Genomic DNA, 20907 nt, shown 5'->3' with positions numbered 1-20907 from the left:
CATTTATATAAAAAAACGTACAACCTGGTGCGTTAATTGGAAACTCGACAACCTTCGCCACACCTCTATAGATAAAAACATACCCCTCCCGTCGAATTCAACGGGCCGCACCACACGCGTGCGCCAGAGCCTATGACAGTCAGCGGCGACTCCTCCTTTGACGAAGGCCGCGTCGCGGTCCTCTACACTCGATCCACCTACAAATATAGTCCGCCCATGTCAACTGTGTCACTCTTTCCGCACGTAACGCCGCCGTCAGCACAAACGGCTTCAAATCGCACTGTTGGCATATGTGCCGTATGTGACGGAAGAAAAAAAAAAAGCGGAGACATAAGAGACGGTTGATCGATATTTTACCTCGCAGCTGTGCGCAAGTCTGGGGGTCTGACATAGCAAGAAACGGCATTCTGGGACATATTCGCGACCTTGGTGCGCTGGGTAGACACCAGCCAGTCTTATGGTTTCGTGCCCAAATGCACGAGAGACGAAACAGTTAAGTTTTCCTTGACTACTTATCTGTGCTTTCGACAATCGTTTTACACTTTTCAGGTTGTAATACAAGACCAAACAAAATATTGTCAGAGCGTAAGGCTCCTCTCAACAACTCAAATACACCCTAAGCAATTGGTAGAACTATGTAGAGAAGACTAACAAATTTGTGTGCATGAAACCTCTCACACCACGCCCAACAAGGTAAATATCCCAACTCTGTTTATTATGGTTTTACGGTGCACCTGCTGCATGACATATTGCGACTCTTCCTGCAGCCACAGGAAGAGTCACAGCCACAGGAACGGAGGAGAGCGACAGCTGTAAGCTCCGGAGTCACAGGTAGAGCCACAGGGGCGGGGACAGTCACAGGGAGCTCGCAATCACAGGAACCGGGCCGGAGTGAGAACTGTGAGCCGTGGAGTTACAGAGACGGCTTCAGTTACATAGCCCACAGTTACCTCAGAAACAATGAAAGTAATGGAGACAGGGCAAGACACGTGTAAAGGAGGCATGACGGGCACCGTCACAGACATTATAGTTAACAGCCAAAACCACAGTCATCACCACGGTCACAGTCAGTGACCGCCACAGCCACACTCTACAGTCACAGCCAAAGTCACAGTCACAATCAACAGGCAGGCCCACAGTGAACACCGTCAGTCAATCACCGTCTAAGCCACAGTCATATCGCCCCAGCCACAGCCACAATTTTCACCGCAGCAGTCACCGTTACCCCCACAGGAAACTAGACGGAAGCACAGCTGCTAACCGTCAACGATGCAGTAACAGTCGAAGCCACACCGGATCGGCTCGCTGCTCTGTCTGTCGGTCCAGAAGTGGAGAGAAGTGTGTCAACGCGAGTACCAAGAGGGAGGAAGGGAGGAGAGAGAGAGAGAGAGAGAGAGAGAGAGAGAGAGAGAGAGAGAGAGAGAGAGAGAGAGAGAGAGAGAGAGAGAGAGAGAGAGAGAGAGAGAGAGAGAGAGAGAGAGAGAGAGAGAGAGAGAGAGAGAGAGAGAGAGAGAGAGAGAGAGAGAGAGAGAGGATGACAATGCTGCCTTTCTGACAGCGGCTAGGGAACAGTGCATGGCAAGTTCATAATTCTAAAGGCAGACAGAGCACTCAAGCGTTGTTAACAGATGTCTACGGTCGCCTTCTGTTGTGAGTGAATACGAGTTATAGATCAGACCGAACCACCTGCCAACTCATCAATACACCATATGACAAGCTATTGGAAGCTGAGCCTCCTTTTGCTGACCTTGCAATACACTGTCACCAAAGTCACATACCCCAGCACGCACCGACTGTCAGTTCATTTTCTCAGCACGTCAGCATTCAGGCGGCACAAAATTCCCACCCTAAATGTCATCGGGTTCATACCACACATAGGTACGTATACATAAGCGGGTCTCCACACGGGGACCTCTAAAGTCCACAGTCCAGGCGGTTTCTAGTCAGCCCAGTCAGCGTTACAACGTCAGTCCGGCCGGTGGAGGGGGCGTGGTAGGATCAGAAGGGGGCGTGGTAAGGTCAGAAGGGGGCGTGGCAGGGATAGAAGGGGCGTGGTCGCCGGAAATGAGACACGGTGGGAGCGGCGACGGCTGACTGAGAACTGAGAACAGCGTGACAGAACAGACCTTGAAGCCAGACCGGGTGTCTTGTGTAGGGTCGTGACAAGGCAAATGGGGCGATTTACCTTGGGGATACGATAAGAAATAGGAACTGGAAGTGCTGACACACTCAACTGGAACCCATGACACAGATAAATGATCTCACCGGAGATATGGGTTCTCCCAGGCGAGCACAGCGTGAGTCGCTAAAGACAAAGCCAAGGTGACTGCTGAGCTTAAGCACTCAGCTGTGTTCAGAAGCCATGTCGAATCATGTGGTCGAGAGGCTTTGCTTCAAGAAAATAATGCTCACCACCGATTCCAGCCGCCGCGCGGTAAAACCATGACGGCGCCTGACGTTTAGATTTTCTATCGTCCGACGCAGCTAGGTTCGAGAAGACTAACCAAAGCCGGGCGGGTTGAGGTCAAGTTTGAATAACATTCTGCGTTCCGATAAACAGTTCTTCGACTGAATAATGTGTACGCTGAGCGAGGTCATGTGCTGAGACGAGACTCAGCTCCTGTCTACATGTATACACACCAGCGGCAGTAAGCTCACATCCTGGACACTTGACAGTATGAGCCAGACAAAATGGTTTCAGACAGTATGGTTTCGATTGACTCTCGATTGATACCAGCTTAAATTGAACAATCATGTCTTCCAGAATAAGCACAGCTCCATAGCCTCACAAGTACCCCGGAACTGACACGACGTTCTGAAACCACCATTCACGAGCCGAGTACCCCTACATACCAGGAAAAACACACACCCCAAGTTCTCCTACCTTTCCAAATCCCATCCTTGCTTCTCTGATCTTCCTTCCTGCTCAAATTAACCACCAACCACCAGTCTCAAACACACCCTCCGGGCGCACACACCGTCGACCGTCCGGCCTCGGCCCAATCCAGCCGGAGAGTGACGGCTGGGCGGCGGCGGCACTGGCTCCTCAGTGCGCCGCTGGAGTCGAGAGGCGGGGACGGGGGTGTGGCGGCGGCGGCACTGGCTCCAGTGCGCCGCTGGAGTCGACTCGAGAGGCGGGGCGGGGTGGGAGTGGGAGTGGGGCGGGGGTGGGGACTCCAGTAAGACGCTGGAGTATAGAGTCGGCGGAGAGCGGATGAAGGGGGTGGGGCGGGGAGGCGACTCCAATACAATGCTGGAGTAGAGATTCGGAGGAGTGGGTGGGGGTGGGGGTGGGAGCTCCAGTAATACGCTGGAGTAGAGTCGGAGAGCGAATGGAGGGCAGGGACGGGGGGTGGGGGTGGGGACTCCAGTAATACGCTAGAGTAGAGAGGTGGAGTACGCTGGAGGCGGAGCGGGGCTGGGGTGGGAAGAGACATTGGGTGTGACCGGCAACGGGGCAGTGTGGTAGTTATTTCAACCAGGGTACTTCCCACCTGATATATGTAGGTCGAATCTTGGCAGTGAATCAAACGAAGAAAAAAATCCGGAAGTGTGATAGAATTGGGTCATACTGCGAGCCCAGCTGCAAAGCCCGGGAGAGGAAAATTGGCGTAGAATAGCGCCCGCACGCAGGATACAGACTGAGCGTCGAGGGAGTGAATCAGCACTGCGAAATCGTAGAACTAATGGGCGACCAAGGGCGTCAGACAGGCTCCAGTGGCAGTGTTGGTAGCGGTGGTGCCTTGGCACACGCAACCAGCGTTCTTTCAAGATGCCGTAACAACCACAGGACAGAGCGATGTACGGCACATTGCTAATAATATTGTCGGTATTCCACCGCTCCACTAAGTAATAACGCAGTCACGGTCACGATCAAGCTCAAGGCCAAACCCAAGGCCCAGGTCAAGGTCAGTCAAGGTCCGTCACGGTCAAAGTCACGGTCAAAATCAAGACCATCCCAATGGCCACTAACCATCACATCCCGCCCCATCCAATTTTTTTCACCTCTTAAGTCCCACCCAACCCAATATCTCCACCTCGTATCTCATAACCGGTCATTTTTCTTTAGCGCACCACGGACCTCGACCGCGGAGCCATCGCCAGTGATGGACCACCGCCGATTTCCATTTCCCGGCCATAGCCGGCCGGCCTGCCGACTTGTTGAGTGCCCCCCCCCTCGAGACCCCCCCTCAGGTCGTCCCCAGCGACCGAGACCCGATCAATGATCAGATTCGGTCGCAGAGTACCGCCAGAGCAGCTAGCGAGTCTCTCGAAAACAACGGGAAGGTAACGGGAATGATACGACTGAGTCGACTGACGCTATTGTATGTAGAGCTAGAGGCCATGTAGGCAGTCATGGAAGTAATGTGGAACTAATTTGGTAGCAATGACTGCTAACTGCGTGAAAAAATACTAATTGATTAGCAGGTATTCACGTAAGCGCATTGTTCAAAATAAATGTAACAATATGTAATTTGCATGGCAGAAATATAAGTTTCTTCTCACTGATATAAATTTTGACGTCAAATGCCGTGAATCCAAGACAACCTTTCAGTGAGATTGGGTCCAGAGAGATCTGACTGACTCCGGACTCGGCGTTCCTTTTCGTTTATTTATCCTCAGGAGTTTTGTGGGAGTTTTATTTTCACAGCGTGATGTCTGTAAGAATAATAAACAGAACACCTAGAAAAGTTTCATACCATATCATGCTCTGTAAGCTGTTCTCGTATTTCTTACGGGCGTTATCCAAGTTGCAATCTGCTGTTGAGTCCGATCAGTCTTTAGCATTGGTAATGCAGTTTGTCATTACAAGTGTATAAAGGTGAGTCTTACTTGCACTGCCTTTTGCCCGTAACGATGATTGGTCGGATATGCACACCACCAACCCTGCTTAAGAGTGAAGAGTTAAGTTGACAGCTGTGGTGAAGCGGAACGAGGATATTACAGGATGCGATTCTGATAAAAACGCATCCTTTGGATGCATAGAAACACGTTTTTTCAACTAGTTATAAGCTGCATTGGTCATTTTTCCATGAATATTCATTTCGACTCAAAACATCCATGAGCGAATGCGAATACAACTTAAGAGCCTCCAAGGTCACACAACAACCTTGAAACTCGCCGCAAGCATCACAAAAGTCACCTTGAGACGGCATCCCCAACAAACCACCTCAGACGTCTCCACATCCCTACAACTAACTCCCTTCTTCAGACGTCTTCAGACGTCTCCCGTATCCCGCCCCCCCCCCCCCGTACCCTCTCATTCAAACGGCAAGTCAGCGTGATCTCGCTGTAGGACCCCCCCCCCCCCCAACACTCTTAACGACTTCAGGGTCGCCATTGACCACAGTACACACACACTCGAGCTACCAATCAGGCGGCGAGCGCCCGACAGCTCATGGCCAGCGCTCAAAAGTGCTGAGTCATTGTTAAAAAAGCCAGATGAGCCGCTGGGCCGCAAGCCCAAGTCATGTCACAAAGGTACGGTTTGGAGTCAACGTCAACAGCACTGGCTGAAATTCAGTCGGTGTAAACTGGAAACAAGTGCAAAATGATGATAAGTCCGAACCTAAGCAAGTTCCTAAGTCCCTAAGTCCGAACCAGCTGAAGCGAATATACATAATAAGGAAGCCATTGAATGAGACACAAAAATTGCTACAACTCTGGTCAACAAGCATGACAGTCATCCCGGAGTATTTGGTAATAATCGCATCAGTTGAAGGAGAAGTCATTGGTGGCAGAAAGATTCCGGTAATATCCAGTTCCAGCTAGTTCGATCTGGTTTCATCGAGATAGCGGAGACTGGCGGACGGATAGCACAGGTCACTGTCAGATCGGGTCGGGTCGAGTCATGTCAGGTCAGGTCATGTCAGGTCAGGTCAGGCGATGTTGAGTCCCAGGGGCGTGACAAGTCCAGGGTGCGTCAGGGTAGGATTTTGTTCAGGATAGGTGCCGTGGGTTAGCAATGGGACGTGATAAAACGGTGCAGAACGCCGAACGGCAGATACAATTAAGCCAGCACTGATGAGATTCCACTAACGTTACCAACATTACCACGCAGAACGTAAATTATATGAATAGAGATAAAGTGGCCAAGGTCATGCAACTTCATAAAAAATGGTTTAATTCAGTCGCCAATATAATGATAATGCTTGCAATTTAATGGCGCCTGTCTGCGCTATCCATCGCCACTCATTCATTCAGAGCTCGCCCGAGAAACGCCACCACAAATCCCGCACCCTGCGACCGGCGACTTCCCGTCCTATCCGTCCCCGCCCACCTCCTCACCAATCCCCCCCCCCCCCCCACCGACGTCCGACGCGGAACGGCCATATCGGGTCTGTCAGATGCTGTCATTGGATCTGACAGCCACTGAGCGGGCGACAGTAGTGCGCACTTGGGCAGGCCGCAGGAGGAAGTGGCACGGGAAACCACTGGCAAGGCGGCTAGTGCGTTAGAGGAGACGTAGACGCAGGGGTTCCTCGTGGATAACGAGTCTTTAATCCCGGATCCGTTACCGTCTATGGTTTGAGTGAATGTGACAAGATATTATTTCATCAGTTGACCCTTCATTTAGCAGTACCATCAACAAGTTATCATCAGAATTTAAGTAGTGAAATTATATACCTAACCGCAAACCAACTCCAGGATGACTGGGACGCGTTCGTTGATCACATACACCCAGCAGACTGTATCTAGCGGCGCGCACCACCACACCGAATCCGCAGCTTGGCAACTACCGTACCCTTGGCCTTGACAACCAGCGTCTTGCAAATCAGCGTTACCAGACTTCTCAGGTCCATGGTCAATAGCTGTAAGCAATATGTGGAGGAACACAGAGGAACTCTTGTATCATTCATGCTTCGTTTTTAAATACCTCGTCTTGCTCTAAATGAACACAACTGCAAGCTATTCATGCCCTAAGCCCATGCTGCTGACCTTTCCTAAAAAAGCATTCATTCAGCCACATTTGGCGTGTAAAAAGCAGTATTCTTCAATGTGCGTGCCGTCTCCGACACATATTGTTTATCCTGTTGAGAAAACGACCGAAAGTGCGCCTGAGAGGCGAGTCAGTGAGCCAGACACGCCCCCTCCCCCTCCCTCCCTTTCTGAGCGAAACCGTGTCTGCACCGTGGGAGATTGAGATTAGACAGGCAGAAATACTAAATCAAAATATTGCTTTAAATTCCATATATCAATATGGTTGGAAATATATGGTTCCAGAACGAAATACTATCAACATTTGATTTGATGCCCAACATGAAAAAGAAGCCTAACGAAACAAAGACAATGACTGATGACAGCAAGATCAATCGCAATGTGTGCGGCTTGGTGAAAGCGGCAGGACCTGCTTTCGCTGCCGACTTCGCTCAGCCTAACATGAAGTCATCGCGCAGGTGGAAATATATGTGAGTAGCAGAGCTTCCTGAAGAAATTTGAAACTGATATCCACGTAGCCTCCAGCTGCGTGGAGCAAAATGTTTGAAGAAACAGAAAGCCAAACAATGATTCTAGATTCGATTAGAAACCGAAACGTAGCACACGCGGAGAGCGGTCGCTGACTTACAGTCAACAGTTTCACCATTGCGTACGTGCACCTGCGCACAGTACGAACAAGTTCTATAGTGAATCTCATATTTTAGCCTTTTCCTCACTCGGACAGAAGTATAGACACTCATCGACGACAAATAAAATATAACTATAGCGCTCTGCGCTGACCCTCTGAGATGCCACGGTATTGCGGAGACATCACTCACAGGAAAACCAATCCACAGACGACGGTATGCACGGGAACAGGACTGGTGCCCGAACGAGCTATAGGCCTGACATCTATCGTCCAACAGGACAAACTAGGACAGATGGCGCCAGCTGTCGGCAACAATGAAGATCCCAGGCTCACTCCCAAGTGCCCAATGCCCCACATAAACCACCTCGCCCTACGAACAGGTTCATATCATCATGCTAGGCTTTATCATTCTAGTCATATCTGTTATGGTCAACTGCTTACAATGTTGCATTTCCTCTTCACGTCTAACAAAATAATAGCCATCTACCAACAAGAGTAAGCAGAAAGTACTGTCCCATTGTTTGCTTGATGGCAAAAATTTATGCATATAAACAAAGTACTGACATTCCCTGAACTCACCTGAGCCAGTTTTGCCTTCTTGTTCCTCGGTTCTGTGCCATCCTCCACAGGATGCTCCGATTGCCCCTGGATAGGCTGTTGCGGCATGGCTTGCCAGCTGGTTGTGACTAGATGAATGAGTATTAGAAGTGATTAAGATGCACTTGTTTAGTGAGTGCCACCTGCAACATACAACATCAATGCTGATTTATTGCCCTGAGATCCAGTGATAAGATGTTGTGATGCAATGCATAGGTAGGTGGTTTCTTGATCATAAAAGCATGCCGAAGGACTTCCAAATAAGAAAAGCCAATGTGGTAGGCTTAGTTTTCAAAAGCTGATAATTACTTATTTTAATACCTACCTGACGGCAAAAAATCCATTACAATTAGGTACCTAATTAACATGATGCTGCCGGTTGAGTAGTAGGTTCGTAGTCAGCACCATATTCTTCAAATAGGGGGATCAGTGAGAGGTAATGGTTACAGAATAAAGCAAACTGCTATTAGCACAGTACCTTTAACAAAGCTGGCTCAAATCCACATCCTGATCCCTAGGATGAGAACAAATCCATGTTTCCGTGAATCAATCCCAATCCATTCAGAATCACTCAAAACATACCATTTAGCAGGGAGACTACTTCAACTTACCAAAGTGTGACTAGCTTGAGAGTCTCCTTATCTTGCAACAAGACAGATGTCCTAGCAATAACTTCGGATCCTAACTAGAGGCTGTTGTTGTTGTTGTGTTGTTGTGGGTTAGGGCGCGTAGCAACTTGGCTCTTGCGTCCAACCCTAACTAGAGGCGCCAATCCAACGCCAAACACATTCAACACACGTATTTTGCCCCGTTGGATTTTGTAGCAGCCGCGCCAGAATAGCACCAACGTATTATCTTCCAAATTAAAAAATGTAACATTATAAGTCAACTGATAATGTTTTTTCTCCGCGGTGAGGGCGAGCGCCGCCCATGTGATTGCGTCATACCGCCCGCTCGTCAGGTCCGCATGACCCGAGCCCGGGTCATTCGCGCTCGCAGCGCCGCCGAGAGCAGTCAGCCACTGAGCCGTGGGCTGAGCCCGGCGCTTCCTGCTTTTCGTGACGTGTCGTGTTTTTTCGACACTGCTGCTGCTTGACAGCACTGGAGGTGAGGTGTCTTGGAGATCGCATTAGTGATAACTATGTCGATACCTTTGCGGCCGCATTGCCGATCAGCAGATATTGCATCTAGATTCTTTGCTTGGACTTTCCAAGTCTGACTGGTCTCATCGCTGATGACATCTTAATGTTTCGCGTTACGTGCGAGCTTGACAGTCTGTGCTGTGCGCGCAATATTCTCGGCCCTCGTCAACCTCCGGTCTAGCAGCATGATTTTCGCATTTTAGGAGGCTCGTTTGTAAATTACCTAAGTACCTATAGGTAGCACCAATCAAGCAAAACTAACTTCTCGCTGAGTTTTGAGCTGCATGGGACGGTCTAATTCCGTCCCCGCCTACCGGTTTCCTTTCCCGTCTGTGCCGTGGACGGTCGCCAGCCGCATCAGCTGCTCATGCCTCGGGGCATTTATCGGCGTCTGGTGCCTGGCCGGCGCGGCCCGGACACTAGTCCGGCCGACCTGCCCACTGGGCCCCCGGGGCATTGACCTACTGACCTCTCTCCCGCATGGGGCGATTCGCATTGACCAGATTCGGACGCAGATACATAAGTGAGTGATGGACAAATAACTTACAGCTACATCACTACAGCTATTACAGCATCCTGGCATGAAAATTTTGCGATGGATTAGTACATATGAGCTTTTCCACCGCTGCATTGGCGTCTCAGTGCATCGCTTGCCTCAACCTCGGTCGTCTCCGGGCGTTTTGCAAAATGAAAAAAAAAATAATAAAACTCTGGTAACACAAAGTAGCCTTGGGTAACACGACTCATTATGCATTGCTGCCTCAGTACAGGGCAGGTACAGGGCTCGCTTAACGCGTGCCCCGTGCATCTATGGTTTGCTTTTTTCTCTAACGAAATGAGCAGAAGTACGCGTCACTTGGCAATATTATTCTATTAGTAGTAAAGTTCCGGTTGTCTCCGGCACACAGGGCAGCCTGACGCATTAAATGCTGCGTTTTCTGGCATGAGACAGTAGCATAAAGGCCTCTCAATTGCACTGGCTCAGGACATGTTGGATTTTTCTCCGGCCATGCCAAGTGTTACCGGCTATTACTTAGAGTACGCCATGTTGGCACGCCACATGCCACATTTTTAGGTAACACAAGTTGGCTTGTTTGTCCGGTCGTTTTATCGACTTTTCCGTCGTTTATAGGCATCACAGCTGCGTTGTCGGCTCAGTGCATAGCCAGTCTCGGCTCTGGTCGTCTCCGGTGCTGCGTTTTAGATGAACACGTGCAAAACTGCGTTTTCTGGAATTTATTAGCACGCATTTCACACTGCGTCGCCGTCTATGAATAACTTGTTTATGCTACGGTCGCACCCGAGTCCGGTGCTGCCGCCTTGTTAATGGCAAACCAGTAAAATACTGGTCAAATTTCAGTAGCATATTCAGCTAGCGCTGCGTTTGAGTCGAGCGCGCGTTCAAAGCGTTGTCGTCTCAGGGTCGAGCTAGCATAGGCTCCGGTCGACTCCGGTGCTGCCGCCTTGTTAATGGCAAACCAATAAAAGGGTCGAGCTAGCATAGGCTCCGGTCGACTCCGGTGCTGCCGCCTTGTTAATGGCAAACCAATAAAATACGTACTACTGGTCAAATTTCCGTAACACATTTCACAGCTGCGTTGTCGGCTTAGTGCAGTCTCGGCTCCGGTCGTCTCCGGTGCAGCCGTCGGAGAAATTAGTACGTAGGTATCTCCCGGCCGTTTCCATAGCCCAATGCGTAATACCTCGTTAGAAGCACTTAGGATAATTTGCACTCGATATCTTAAATATCTCAAACAAATTATTAAAGTAATGAAATGTCCAGTAAAGCATAGCATCTCTCAAATTCAGTAACTCATCAGCTCAGTATATATAGCTCGCTTATGCTCCCGTCGTTCCCGGTACTGCCGAATGCCGGCTGCAATACCAGAGCTATGTTTGAGCCCCCAGACAGAGTTATCTCTCAAACTACATGCATTATCCGGGTGTGTCACTTGACGGTTTTTGCGTCACGCCTCTAGCAATGCAATCGTTGTCTTCGTATACGAAGACAACGTTACGAAGGCAATGCTATACGGAGCTGCTTTCCGCTTATGTCTTACCCCAGTAATACCGACTTAAACCTGCTGAGTCAAACTGGCTTTTATCTTAAGTTTGATAACAATTGTCTCAATGATGTTGTCGTCTCAATGCAGAGCTTGATTATGAGCCGGTCGTCTCCGGTATCGCCTGCTTATGGCCTTGCATAGTCCGGTCGTCTCCGGTATTGCCTGCTTATGGCCTTGCATAGTCCGGTCGTCTCCATTATCGCCTGCTCATGGCCTTGCATAGTCCGGTCGTCTCCGGTATCGCCTGCTCATAGCCTTGCATAGTCCGGTCGTCTCCGGTATCGCCTGCTCATAGCCTTGCATAGTCCGGTCGTCTCCGGTATTGCCTGCTCATGGCCTTGCATAGTCCGGTCGTCTCCGGTATCGCCTGCCCATGGCCTTGCATAGTCTGGTCGTCTCCATTATCGCCTGCTCATGGCCTTGCATAGTCCGGTCGTCTCCGGTATCACCCAAGCCTGTGTCAAATGCGCATTACTGGTCAATCATCGGAAACTTATGGCCTTGCACCTATGGCCTTGCACCTAAATCGGTCGTCTCCGATGTCGCCGATGCTTATGGCCTTGTAAATATGTATAGTCCGGTCGTCTCCGGTATGGTCTGCTTATGGCTTTGCACCTAGTCCGGTCGTCTTAGTATCGACTGGCTTATGACCTTGCATAGTCAACGCTGTTGCATAACGCATTATACCGCTCCGCTTAGGGCATAATTGCAAGGCAAAGCGGAACAAGCGAACGTGTCGGTGATAAGCGTTTCCACTGTCTCCTGCGGCGCCAGACACAACAGGTCGCCCTGTTCATCGGCGGCAACGATATCGCACGCAGGGTATTCCAGCAGCTTGAGCTCCTCTGCAGCAGGTTGAGGAGCTCTGCATGGCTGTAATTGCTATATGAGCTGAATCAGTTATATAGTTCGCGTATACCCCGTCATGCTCAGAGACAATCTTCGGAACGCTCGCGCTTTTACCCCTGGACCTGTTTCTCTGGGGCGGGATGGTGTCCACCCTTCGAAGATATGGGGCGAAGGGCTCTGGAAGCGTTCTTACCTACCCTTGTTGAATTTAAGATTGGGCACAGGCAATGAGCTAGCAGAGGAACATGACAGTGAGCAGTGTGTGCTACTTTCGTGAGGTGTGTTGCAGTGCGCATGATGTGGAACATATGATGTGAGCATGATTTCTGTCTTTTTCATGCCTGCCACGAGTCCGCCTGATCGACACACCCAAAGCCTCGGCGTCAACACGCAGCAGCCGGCCTGACAAGCACACCTCGTCCAGCGTCGCTCCGCAGAGCACAAGGGGCGCCCTCAGGGGCCGCTCAGCGCCCAGAGGCAACTCCGTCGCCGCTATGCCCCGACGTTCTCCAGTCCCTGCACTGGCTGACGCAGTAGCATCTCTGAGGACTGCTCAGTGCCCAGCTACACTCGTCCGCTACACCAGCAGCCCCTGCCGATACCATCGCGATCAGCACAAAGCAGCTGCACGGGATAGTCGTCGGGATGGTTCAGGCAGCCAGTCGCGGCCGCTGCACCAGCTGTCATCCCCGTCCCATCTACGCAGCACACGTCGTCGGGACCATCTCTAGGTCTCGAGTAGCCGGCGCAGTTCCGGAGGAGACGAACACCCAGGTAATACCTCAGCTTCAGCGACATGCCTTTAAAATTAGATATAAAAAATAACAATTACAATGTGTGTCCGCGGACATCACTTTTAGTGTATCAGCTATCAGATACAACATCGAGAGCCACCGTTTTGTCAATCTTGACAACTGGTTTTGTACCTCTGATCCTCGCTATGAGGAGTCTGTAGTGTCGGCACCTTCAGCGTTGTGGGTGGTCTTCTGCAGCCAAGCCATCCATACGCGTCATCCAGACATTCGCAGTCAGTAGTTTTTGTCCGATATACGGGTGGTTACTTGAGCCCATCCTGAGAATGTCGCTCACATGCGTCAAGTCAGCTTTCTCTCAGCTCCCGGCATGGGGCTCTCCTGGAGGGAATATGACAAGTTTAACACGCGCTAGTGAGCTCCCTCCACACCTGTACAGTGTACAAAGTGGGGCGAATCTGATGCTATTTCGCCAATCTGGCTCAACTCCACTGGCCGCGGCATCACCACTCACCAGCGTATCAGCAAGGTAGGAGCTGGGGCGTTCGGGGTGCGGAGTTCTCAACTCCTGTGTTTCCGGTGGATGCACGCACGGTCGCTGCCACTACAGCCACTCCTGGCGTGTCTGCCGCGGAAACCACGGCGCTCTCCGCTGCCCCCGCCGCAACGCCATTCGCAGCCAGCGGCCGGTCACCCCTCACGCCGCCCTACTCGCTCCTCGGGAATAGCAGACTACCCGCTGGCAGAATGCTCGCCATCAGCGTGCCACATGTCGTTCTTCGTGAGCTTCTTAGTAGCTATAACTTATTTCTTGCGCCCTATGTTGGTGTAAGACTTCGAAAACTGCTTCATAATTGGATGTTTGGGGGCTGCTCTCAGTAGCAAGCGGCAAAATCTATTTTCATTCGTGTGATCCGTCGCCCATTATAGTGGATGCATATGTCAATTGCGATAGACGCGCGGGTCGCATTGCCGGTCGCTTCCTCAAGCAGTCAATGGATAAGAAAGTTTTTCCCGAGCAGACTTATTCCCGAAAACGCCGGGGATGTAACACTTTAACCGCTACCTCTCCCTTCCGGAGGCCGATCTGTTAATGAATTTATCCCCACCTTATAAGTTAGAACACAGACACTTAGAAAAAGCGACCCCCAAATATAGCTGACTCATAGACAATCCTCTCGGACGGATGGTTTCTGTGCTTATATTTTTTTCAAAGACGGCATTCATGACGTCTCTGAATTCGCTTCAGCGCATGTGCAGCGAGCTCCACGTTCCTTTTTGCTCTAGCAAGGCAAAGGAGCCCTACCGTATCCTCACATTCCCACGTAAAGAATGTTTTACATTCCAAGTTCTTAATGAGTACTGTAGATACATCAGCAATCAGCATGAGTGCGTCCAGCGGGCAGAAAGTGAAGCTCCAGTGTGATCACCGGGGTAGGACGGATTAGGCTCGCTATTAACGCTTAACAATCTCCCCTATCGCGACGTTCAAATCTTACATTGGTTTCATAACTTGCGCGCGTGGGTGGATCGGCCTTGGGAGTGTTTTCCTACGCCGAACGTATGATCTGCACCAAGGCACGTTCCGTCCGTACCATCGCATGGCGGTCAGAAAGACAGCACGTTTGGATCTCAGGGCATGGCCGATGATGTTGGTCCTTTTTGCCCAGGCCATGGGACTGGGGCTACCACGTCCCCGTAATCCATAGAAGTGTTCATGGCAGTGGCGCTGGCTCCTGCTACGACACGAGCCTATCACGCTGTCTGAAAGGAGCAGAACTTTCCTCGGGAGTCGGCTTCTGACAGCCTGTTTCTAGTCAGCGTCACAAATGTTGACAACCTTTGGCCAAGCAGAGTTTTGCGTACTGCAATGCTTTTGCTAGAGCTGGGACAGCTATGTAACGCTCGCCGGCAAGTCACCATGTTTCGTTCAAATTGCTCAACGTTCCATGCCATTTTCACGCTGTTTTTTTGCCCCTCTCCGTCGCGGCGAAATGGTCCGTTGCGGGCTACAGGAACATACTGGTGCACTTGCAGTGCAATAGAGTCCTGGCCACGACGCAGTTGTAGTATTCCGTGCTTCTTCCCGTGCTCTCTTTCCGGTGCGTGTTAGTCGCCATGCTCCATTGAGCGTTGGTCGTTGTGCCAGTTTGGCCAGAGGATTCATGTAAGTGATTCTCCTGGCTCTCTTGCCGTGCACTGGTCCGAAAGGAAAGGTTGCCAGTTCCGCCAGCCGAACTTTCTCTTTGCACTGTTCAGCCGTGCGCTGGTCCAAGATTGGTGCCAGTTACGCCGGCCGATTTTTCGTTGCACTGCTCAGCTGTGCGCTGGTGCCAGTTACGCTGGCCGATTTTTCGTTGCACTGCTCAGCCGTGCGCTGGTCCAAGATTGGTGCCAGTTTCGCCGGCCGATTTTTCATTGCACTGCTCAGCCGTACGCTGGTCCAAGAAAGGTGCCAGTCTCGCCGCTACACTGCTCAGCCGTGCGCTGGTCCAAGATTGGTGCCAGTTACGCCGGCCGATTTTTCGTTGCACTGCTCAGCCGTGCGCTGGTCCAAGATTGGTGCCAGTTTCGCCGGCCGATTTTTCATTGCACTGCTCAGCCGTACGCTGGTCCAAGAAAGGTGCCAGTCTCGCCGCTACACTGCTCAGCCGTGCGCTGGTCCAAGATTGGTGCCAGTTACGCCGGCCGATTTTTCGTTGCACTGCTCAGCCGTGCGCTGGTCCAAGATTGGTGCCAGTTTCGCCGGCCGATTTTTCATTGCACTGCTCAGCCGTACGCTGGTCCAAGAAAGGTGCCAGTCTCGCTGCTACACTGCTCAGCCGTGCGCTGGTCCAAGAAAGGTGCCAGTTACGCCGGCCGATTTTTCGTTGTAATGCTCAGCCGTGCGCTGGTCCAAGATTGGTGCCAGTTACGCCGCTACACCGCTCATGCAGCTGCGCGCTGGTCCAAGTTTGGTGCCAGTTACGCCAGCCGAAATTCGCGACACGAATGTTCTGTAGTCCCTGTTCTGCTGATCTCCCCCGTGCTATAGCAGCGCATTACTCTCAACGCAATGTAACTCGCTGGGGCTTCCGTGTATGCAGCAGATGTAGTTTTGCTAAATTGCAAGCACGCTGCGTGTGTTGCGGACCATGTGCTGGTGTTGAAGCGAGCTGCGTCTCACGCGCTCCTCAGTTACCGTTTGCGGCTATTGTATGTTGTGTGCCGGACATGCGCCGGGTGAATGCATTTGTTTTACTTTTATGCAAATTTTTATCTGCACTTAATTTTGCTAAGCTTACCTGCCTACGCATCGTTCTCGGGTTCGTGGGGGTAATGGGCTTTTCCTCACCCAAAGGCATTGTTGGAGTGCACAATACATAGACCCATAATCACAACAACGCCTTTGCGAGCTCGAACGAAGCGTAGAAATGTAACATTATAAGTCAACTGATAATGTTTTTTCTCCGCGGTGAGGGCGAGCGCCGCCCATGTGATTGCGTCATACCGCCCGCTCGTCAGGTCCGCATGACCCGAGCCCGGGTCATTCGCGCTCGCAGCGCCGCCGAGAGCAGTCAGCCACTGAGCCGTGGGCTGAGCCCGGCGCTTCCTGCTTTTCGCCATCCACCTCCCCTCCGCCACCGACGCGACTGTATTTTATCATTCGTGTAATTGTGCAGCTTCGCGTACATGCTTGATGCGTTGTGCAATGTACATACCCTCGTCTTCGGCTATGTATTGTGGGCTTTTCCTCACCCAAAGGCATTGTTGGAGTGCACAATACATAGACCCATAATCACAACAACGCCTTTGCGAGCTCGAACGAAGCGTAGAAATAACTTTTCCAAAGGAAGGGAATGAAGAAAAATGCGCTATGACATTTCCTTCTGTCCGACAGGAGGTACCTATGTCAGTAGGTATTTGAACTACTAAAACTACCCGAATAGCTATAAAACTAGCAAAATCGACGGAACTAATCGAAATCAATGACCTTCAGCTGACCTTCACGGGACCACAAGGCACGGGTAACAATATGCGAATGATCGAATCCGAACTATGGGCTACCTCAGGCTCAGCCCGGCGCATAGGCGCGGGAGCCGGGGCCCGGGGGGCAGTGGGGGCAGCTTGCTCCCCAACTCTGGGGCCGTGGGGGCGTTGCCCCCACAGCTTTGAGACGGAATACCACACTTTTTTTTTGCAAATGTTTTCTTTTTTGTTGAAAAAGCCAAGGAATGAAAAATAAGTGGCCTAAAACCGGTGAGAAAACTAGATTTGGGGGTACCCTAGGTTGATCTCTATTATGGTGTGCCCCCCAGTCTGAACGTAGTTCCCGCGCACCTGGCCCGGCGCCGAGGTACCTAAGTCGTCGTCGATTGCGATTTGCAAAATCCTATGTCCGCGGACCGCGGTCACACTCACAATGTCTATGTGGTATTTGTTATTAGTCTTCTGCCACCCTTAGGCCTTACCAAGTCAAGTACCCGTTCCAAGCCAAATAACTCCGGGCGCCCGGGCCTTGCATTTATGGGGTGGGAATCGAACGGACCCCTCTTGGTTTTTCGCGAATAACTCGCGCAAAAAGAGGCCAATCGCGACGAAACTTTCAGTACCTCAACCCGCGCCCTGCTGGGGGGGGGGGGGGTGTTTGAACACCCCCCTTGTGGTTTTTGGCGAATATCTCAAAAACGGCGGCGCGGAGCGCCGCCGTTTTTGGTACACCTTATCATACATCAATTCTACACATGTTGTGAAAATTTCAGACCAAGGTCATTCAAGGTCAGGTCACCAGGTCACTTGAAGTGACCTCACCTCATAAAAAGTTTCAATGTCTGTCATAGCTACACCGAGTGACCGATCGCTTTGAAACTTTCAGCGATTGCTAAGAGCAATAGCATGTACAAAATGTATCTCTCAGAATTTTGATATCGATGACCTAAGGTCAGGTCAATTTTGCGACCTCCCCATTAGGGGAGAGTGGGGTAAGATGCCCAGGGTGGGAAAGACGCCCCACCCCCTCTAGCGACGAAACAAAGAATCGGTCCTGGAAATTAATGTTCTTAGCGTAAAGCGGAAGCCTGCCTTGTTAACAGCACAAAAAATTGCGAAGCTCAGTTGGGCAACGGCTGGCTGATGACTGCATATTTTTTATTTGCTGCTTTCAAAAAATATTTTGGTGTCAGAACATTGTAAATATCAAAGAAGGTAAATAATTTTTGCGTCCCTTGCTATAGTCGTGATACATTAGCATGCGTGTACTGTGTCCCAAATAGTTTGTTTCATGGTGTAGTTTTATGGCTAACAAATTGTACTGATTTAATGTTACTTCGGTACCTTGGGGTAAGATGCCCCCTGTCCTGATGGGGAAAGACGCCCCCCTAAATCCGTAGGCTGTCCTTCAAACAGCCCGTCAAATCGTTTATTACTTACTTGTGATGTACCTAGACAAAAGCCGATCTGGGACTATTGAGAGTCCAGTACGGTCGGGTGCTCCCCATGCCGGTCTCTCGGCCCACATAGCGGCTTTTTGGGCGGCATCTGACTCTGAGAGCCCTCACGACGGCCTCTGTGGGCCCAATTATTGGCTCCAGGGCCCCTCACGACATCCTTTGAGGGCTCCCACGTTGGCCCCACGGGCCGCACTGGCATCGGAGGTCCCCACGATGGGCGCGAGGGCCCTCAAGCATCATGAAGACCTATAAGAGCCCCACAGTGGTCTCCGAACGCCACCACGGAGGCTTGTTTGGCCGCGCTGGACTATGATGGCCCTAACGATGACCTCTGAAGCCCCTTACGACTACTTTTGAGGGCCCTTATGATGACGTTTGGTGTCTACTGCAGGCTCGAAGGGACTACTGATTCGTTCAGGCGATTCACGTGCCCATTTATGTCACTTATAGTGCAGGGGGCATCTTTCCCAACGTCAGGGGGCGTCTTTCCCACCCTGTGGGGTAAGATGCCCCCTTTCACTTCTTCAGGAAAATGCTTAATAGCAAAAAAAAGTAATAATATTTCAGGCACGAAGGTGTGATATTTTTGGAGAAAAATGATGTCGGCTTCCGTTGAAACTCCAAGTGTTTGCTTTCCCATCGTCATTTTCGAATAATATATGACATAGTAAAACCCTGGGCATCTTTCCCCACTCTCCCCTATAAGTCAATGGGAGAAAATTGAAATGCGCCTCTTTTGGACGAAAGACTTATAAACACTCCCAAACACTGAATCACAAGTGGTTTAGACACACTGAACATGAAAATGGTGTCCGTGACCCCTGTTTATGCTCTGAGGTCATCTTAGGTCACGAATGGTATCTAACAGTTTTTCGCAAATAACTTTTGGTAGAGGCATGCTAGAGCGATGAAAACGCCTTAGATGTGTTCAGCTCGACGATACGGATCGACTGATATACAACATGACCCTTTCCGGTCAGGTCATGACATTGACCTGAGGTCAAATTTTCAAGTTGACCTTTCAAGGTCAAGTTATAGTTCATTCGATGCGTCTTGACGAGAGGAACACGATGCCGGTAAAAGTAAGCTCGTACAAGGCTTGGGTCAAAAGTTATTGCAGAAAAACTGTTTCCGAAAAAAATCGGCTATTTTCGCAGTTTTTGCCCCCTGCAGGCAAAACTGTTGACGTTAGGTCAAATCTGAGAGAATTACTCAGAAAGGGCGTTAATAGGGCTATCGAATGCGCTTTTCCGCGGCACTGTAGCTCTATTGGTTCCCGAGTTATGCGTTGGCTTCTTGGAAATTGTCGACATTCGACCTGGAATTTGGCGAAATTTTGCCTTGAATGACCTCTGGTGACCTGACCTTTGACCTGACCAAAAAATTGACCGAAGTGATTTCCTCATTATTTTTTACGCTCTTTCGAACGCCGCCTTCCACGTATCGCTACGTGGCCCAGGAGCCGAGTTAGAAGGGGGGGGGGGGTGTTCAAACACCCCCCCCCCCAGCAGGGCGTGGAAATCCAGGACCCCCAGCCGGGCGCGGGTTAAAGTCAACCAATTTTACACATACCCTGATAATTTCATGAAACTGACCCAAATGACCTTTGACCTGTGACCTATTCCTCGGACCATGTTTGGCCGGAATCGCGATTGGACTATGTCGGCTCACATTAGTCGCGCGTTTGCATCTTTTGGTGGTCTCAAACGTTCAAACATGTGAAATGCTGGTCAGTGGTCCCATGCATTATGGTACGTGATAAGGTCTCGTGAAGTGAAGGTCAGGACAGGTCAATGACCTTTGGTGACCTTGGTTCACTTTTTCGAGTTTTACATGTTTCTGGGCTAATTTTGGAGTTGATTTCGAATTTAGAAACCATTTGAACATTTACAAACAAGTTCTTGAGCCTTTGTAACATGTTACGAAGCTGTCTGTGGTGGTTGGCAGTTGGCACCTCAGCTGGTCAACTCACCTGGTTAACTCACCTGGCTGGGTTCCCAGTGTCGTTAAGGAAGTCGGGAAGGAAGTGAGAAGTGGGTATGAGGAACAGGAACCCTGAATCCTAGACGCACCAGCCAAAGTTGAGTTCTTGTCTGGGGAAGATTATGAAGTACGAAGGCTGGAGTTGAGCGTCTTCCGTCTTCCATGATGAGACACGCATGAATACCTACAAGGCACTTAAAGGTAGTGTGCCACCTTTGAAAGATTTCCCATTTTATTTTTCCTAGGATAAGAAGCTTCTGTTTTTACCTAATATCGCAAAAAAAAATCAAAAATGGGCCTGGAATAGTGCCTTTTTCGCCTAAAAGTTTTTCGGTTTTTAGATATGTATAACAACTGTAGTGGGCTCACCTGCAAACAGGCGTCGGGCAACAATCGCGAATGCGGCGCACTTGTGACAATAAGCAAAGGTCATTATAGTGTTACGACCATACGACGTACGGGAATGAGTTATCAGCTGTCTAATCGTAGACAACACAATGTCGAGCCTTAAACTGTAAGCCC

At 50.4% G+C, this 20907-nt stretch overlaps 1 protein-coding gene across 1 annotated transcript in view; it reads right to left on the bottom strand.

Moving 5' to 3' along the window:
• Positions 1–8951, bottom strand: part of LOC122367986 (bifunctional 3'-phosphoadenosine 5'-phosphosulfate synthase-like) — a 45562-nt gene extending 36611 nt beyond the window's left edge. Inside the window, 2 exon segments of the mRNA XM_043341565.1 lie at positions 8147–8307; positions 8776–8951. Of these exon segments, the coding sequence (XP_043197500.1) occupies positions 8147–8233 (87 nt within the window). The 5' untranslated portion in view covers positions 8234–8307; positions 8776–8951.
• Positions 8952–20907: the final 11956 nt, after the last annotated feature.

This window comes from Amphibalanus amphitrite, unplaced genomic scaffold, assembly GCF_019059575.1.
Source record: "Amphibalanus amphitrite isolate SeventyFive unplaced genomic scaffold, NRLGWU_Aamphi_draft 000912F_arrow, whole genome shotgun sequence".
Classification (NCBI taxonomy): Eukaryota; Metazoa; Arthropoda; class Thecostraca; order Balanomorpha; family Balanidae; genus Amphibalanus; species Amphibalanus amphitrite.
Note: the sequence above shows the minus strand (reverse complement) of the source record. Positions and strands in the feature narration are given on the sequence as shown.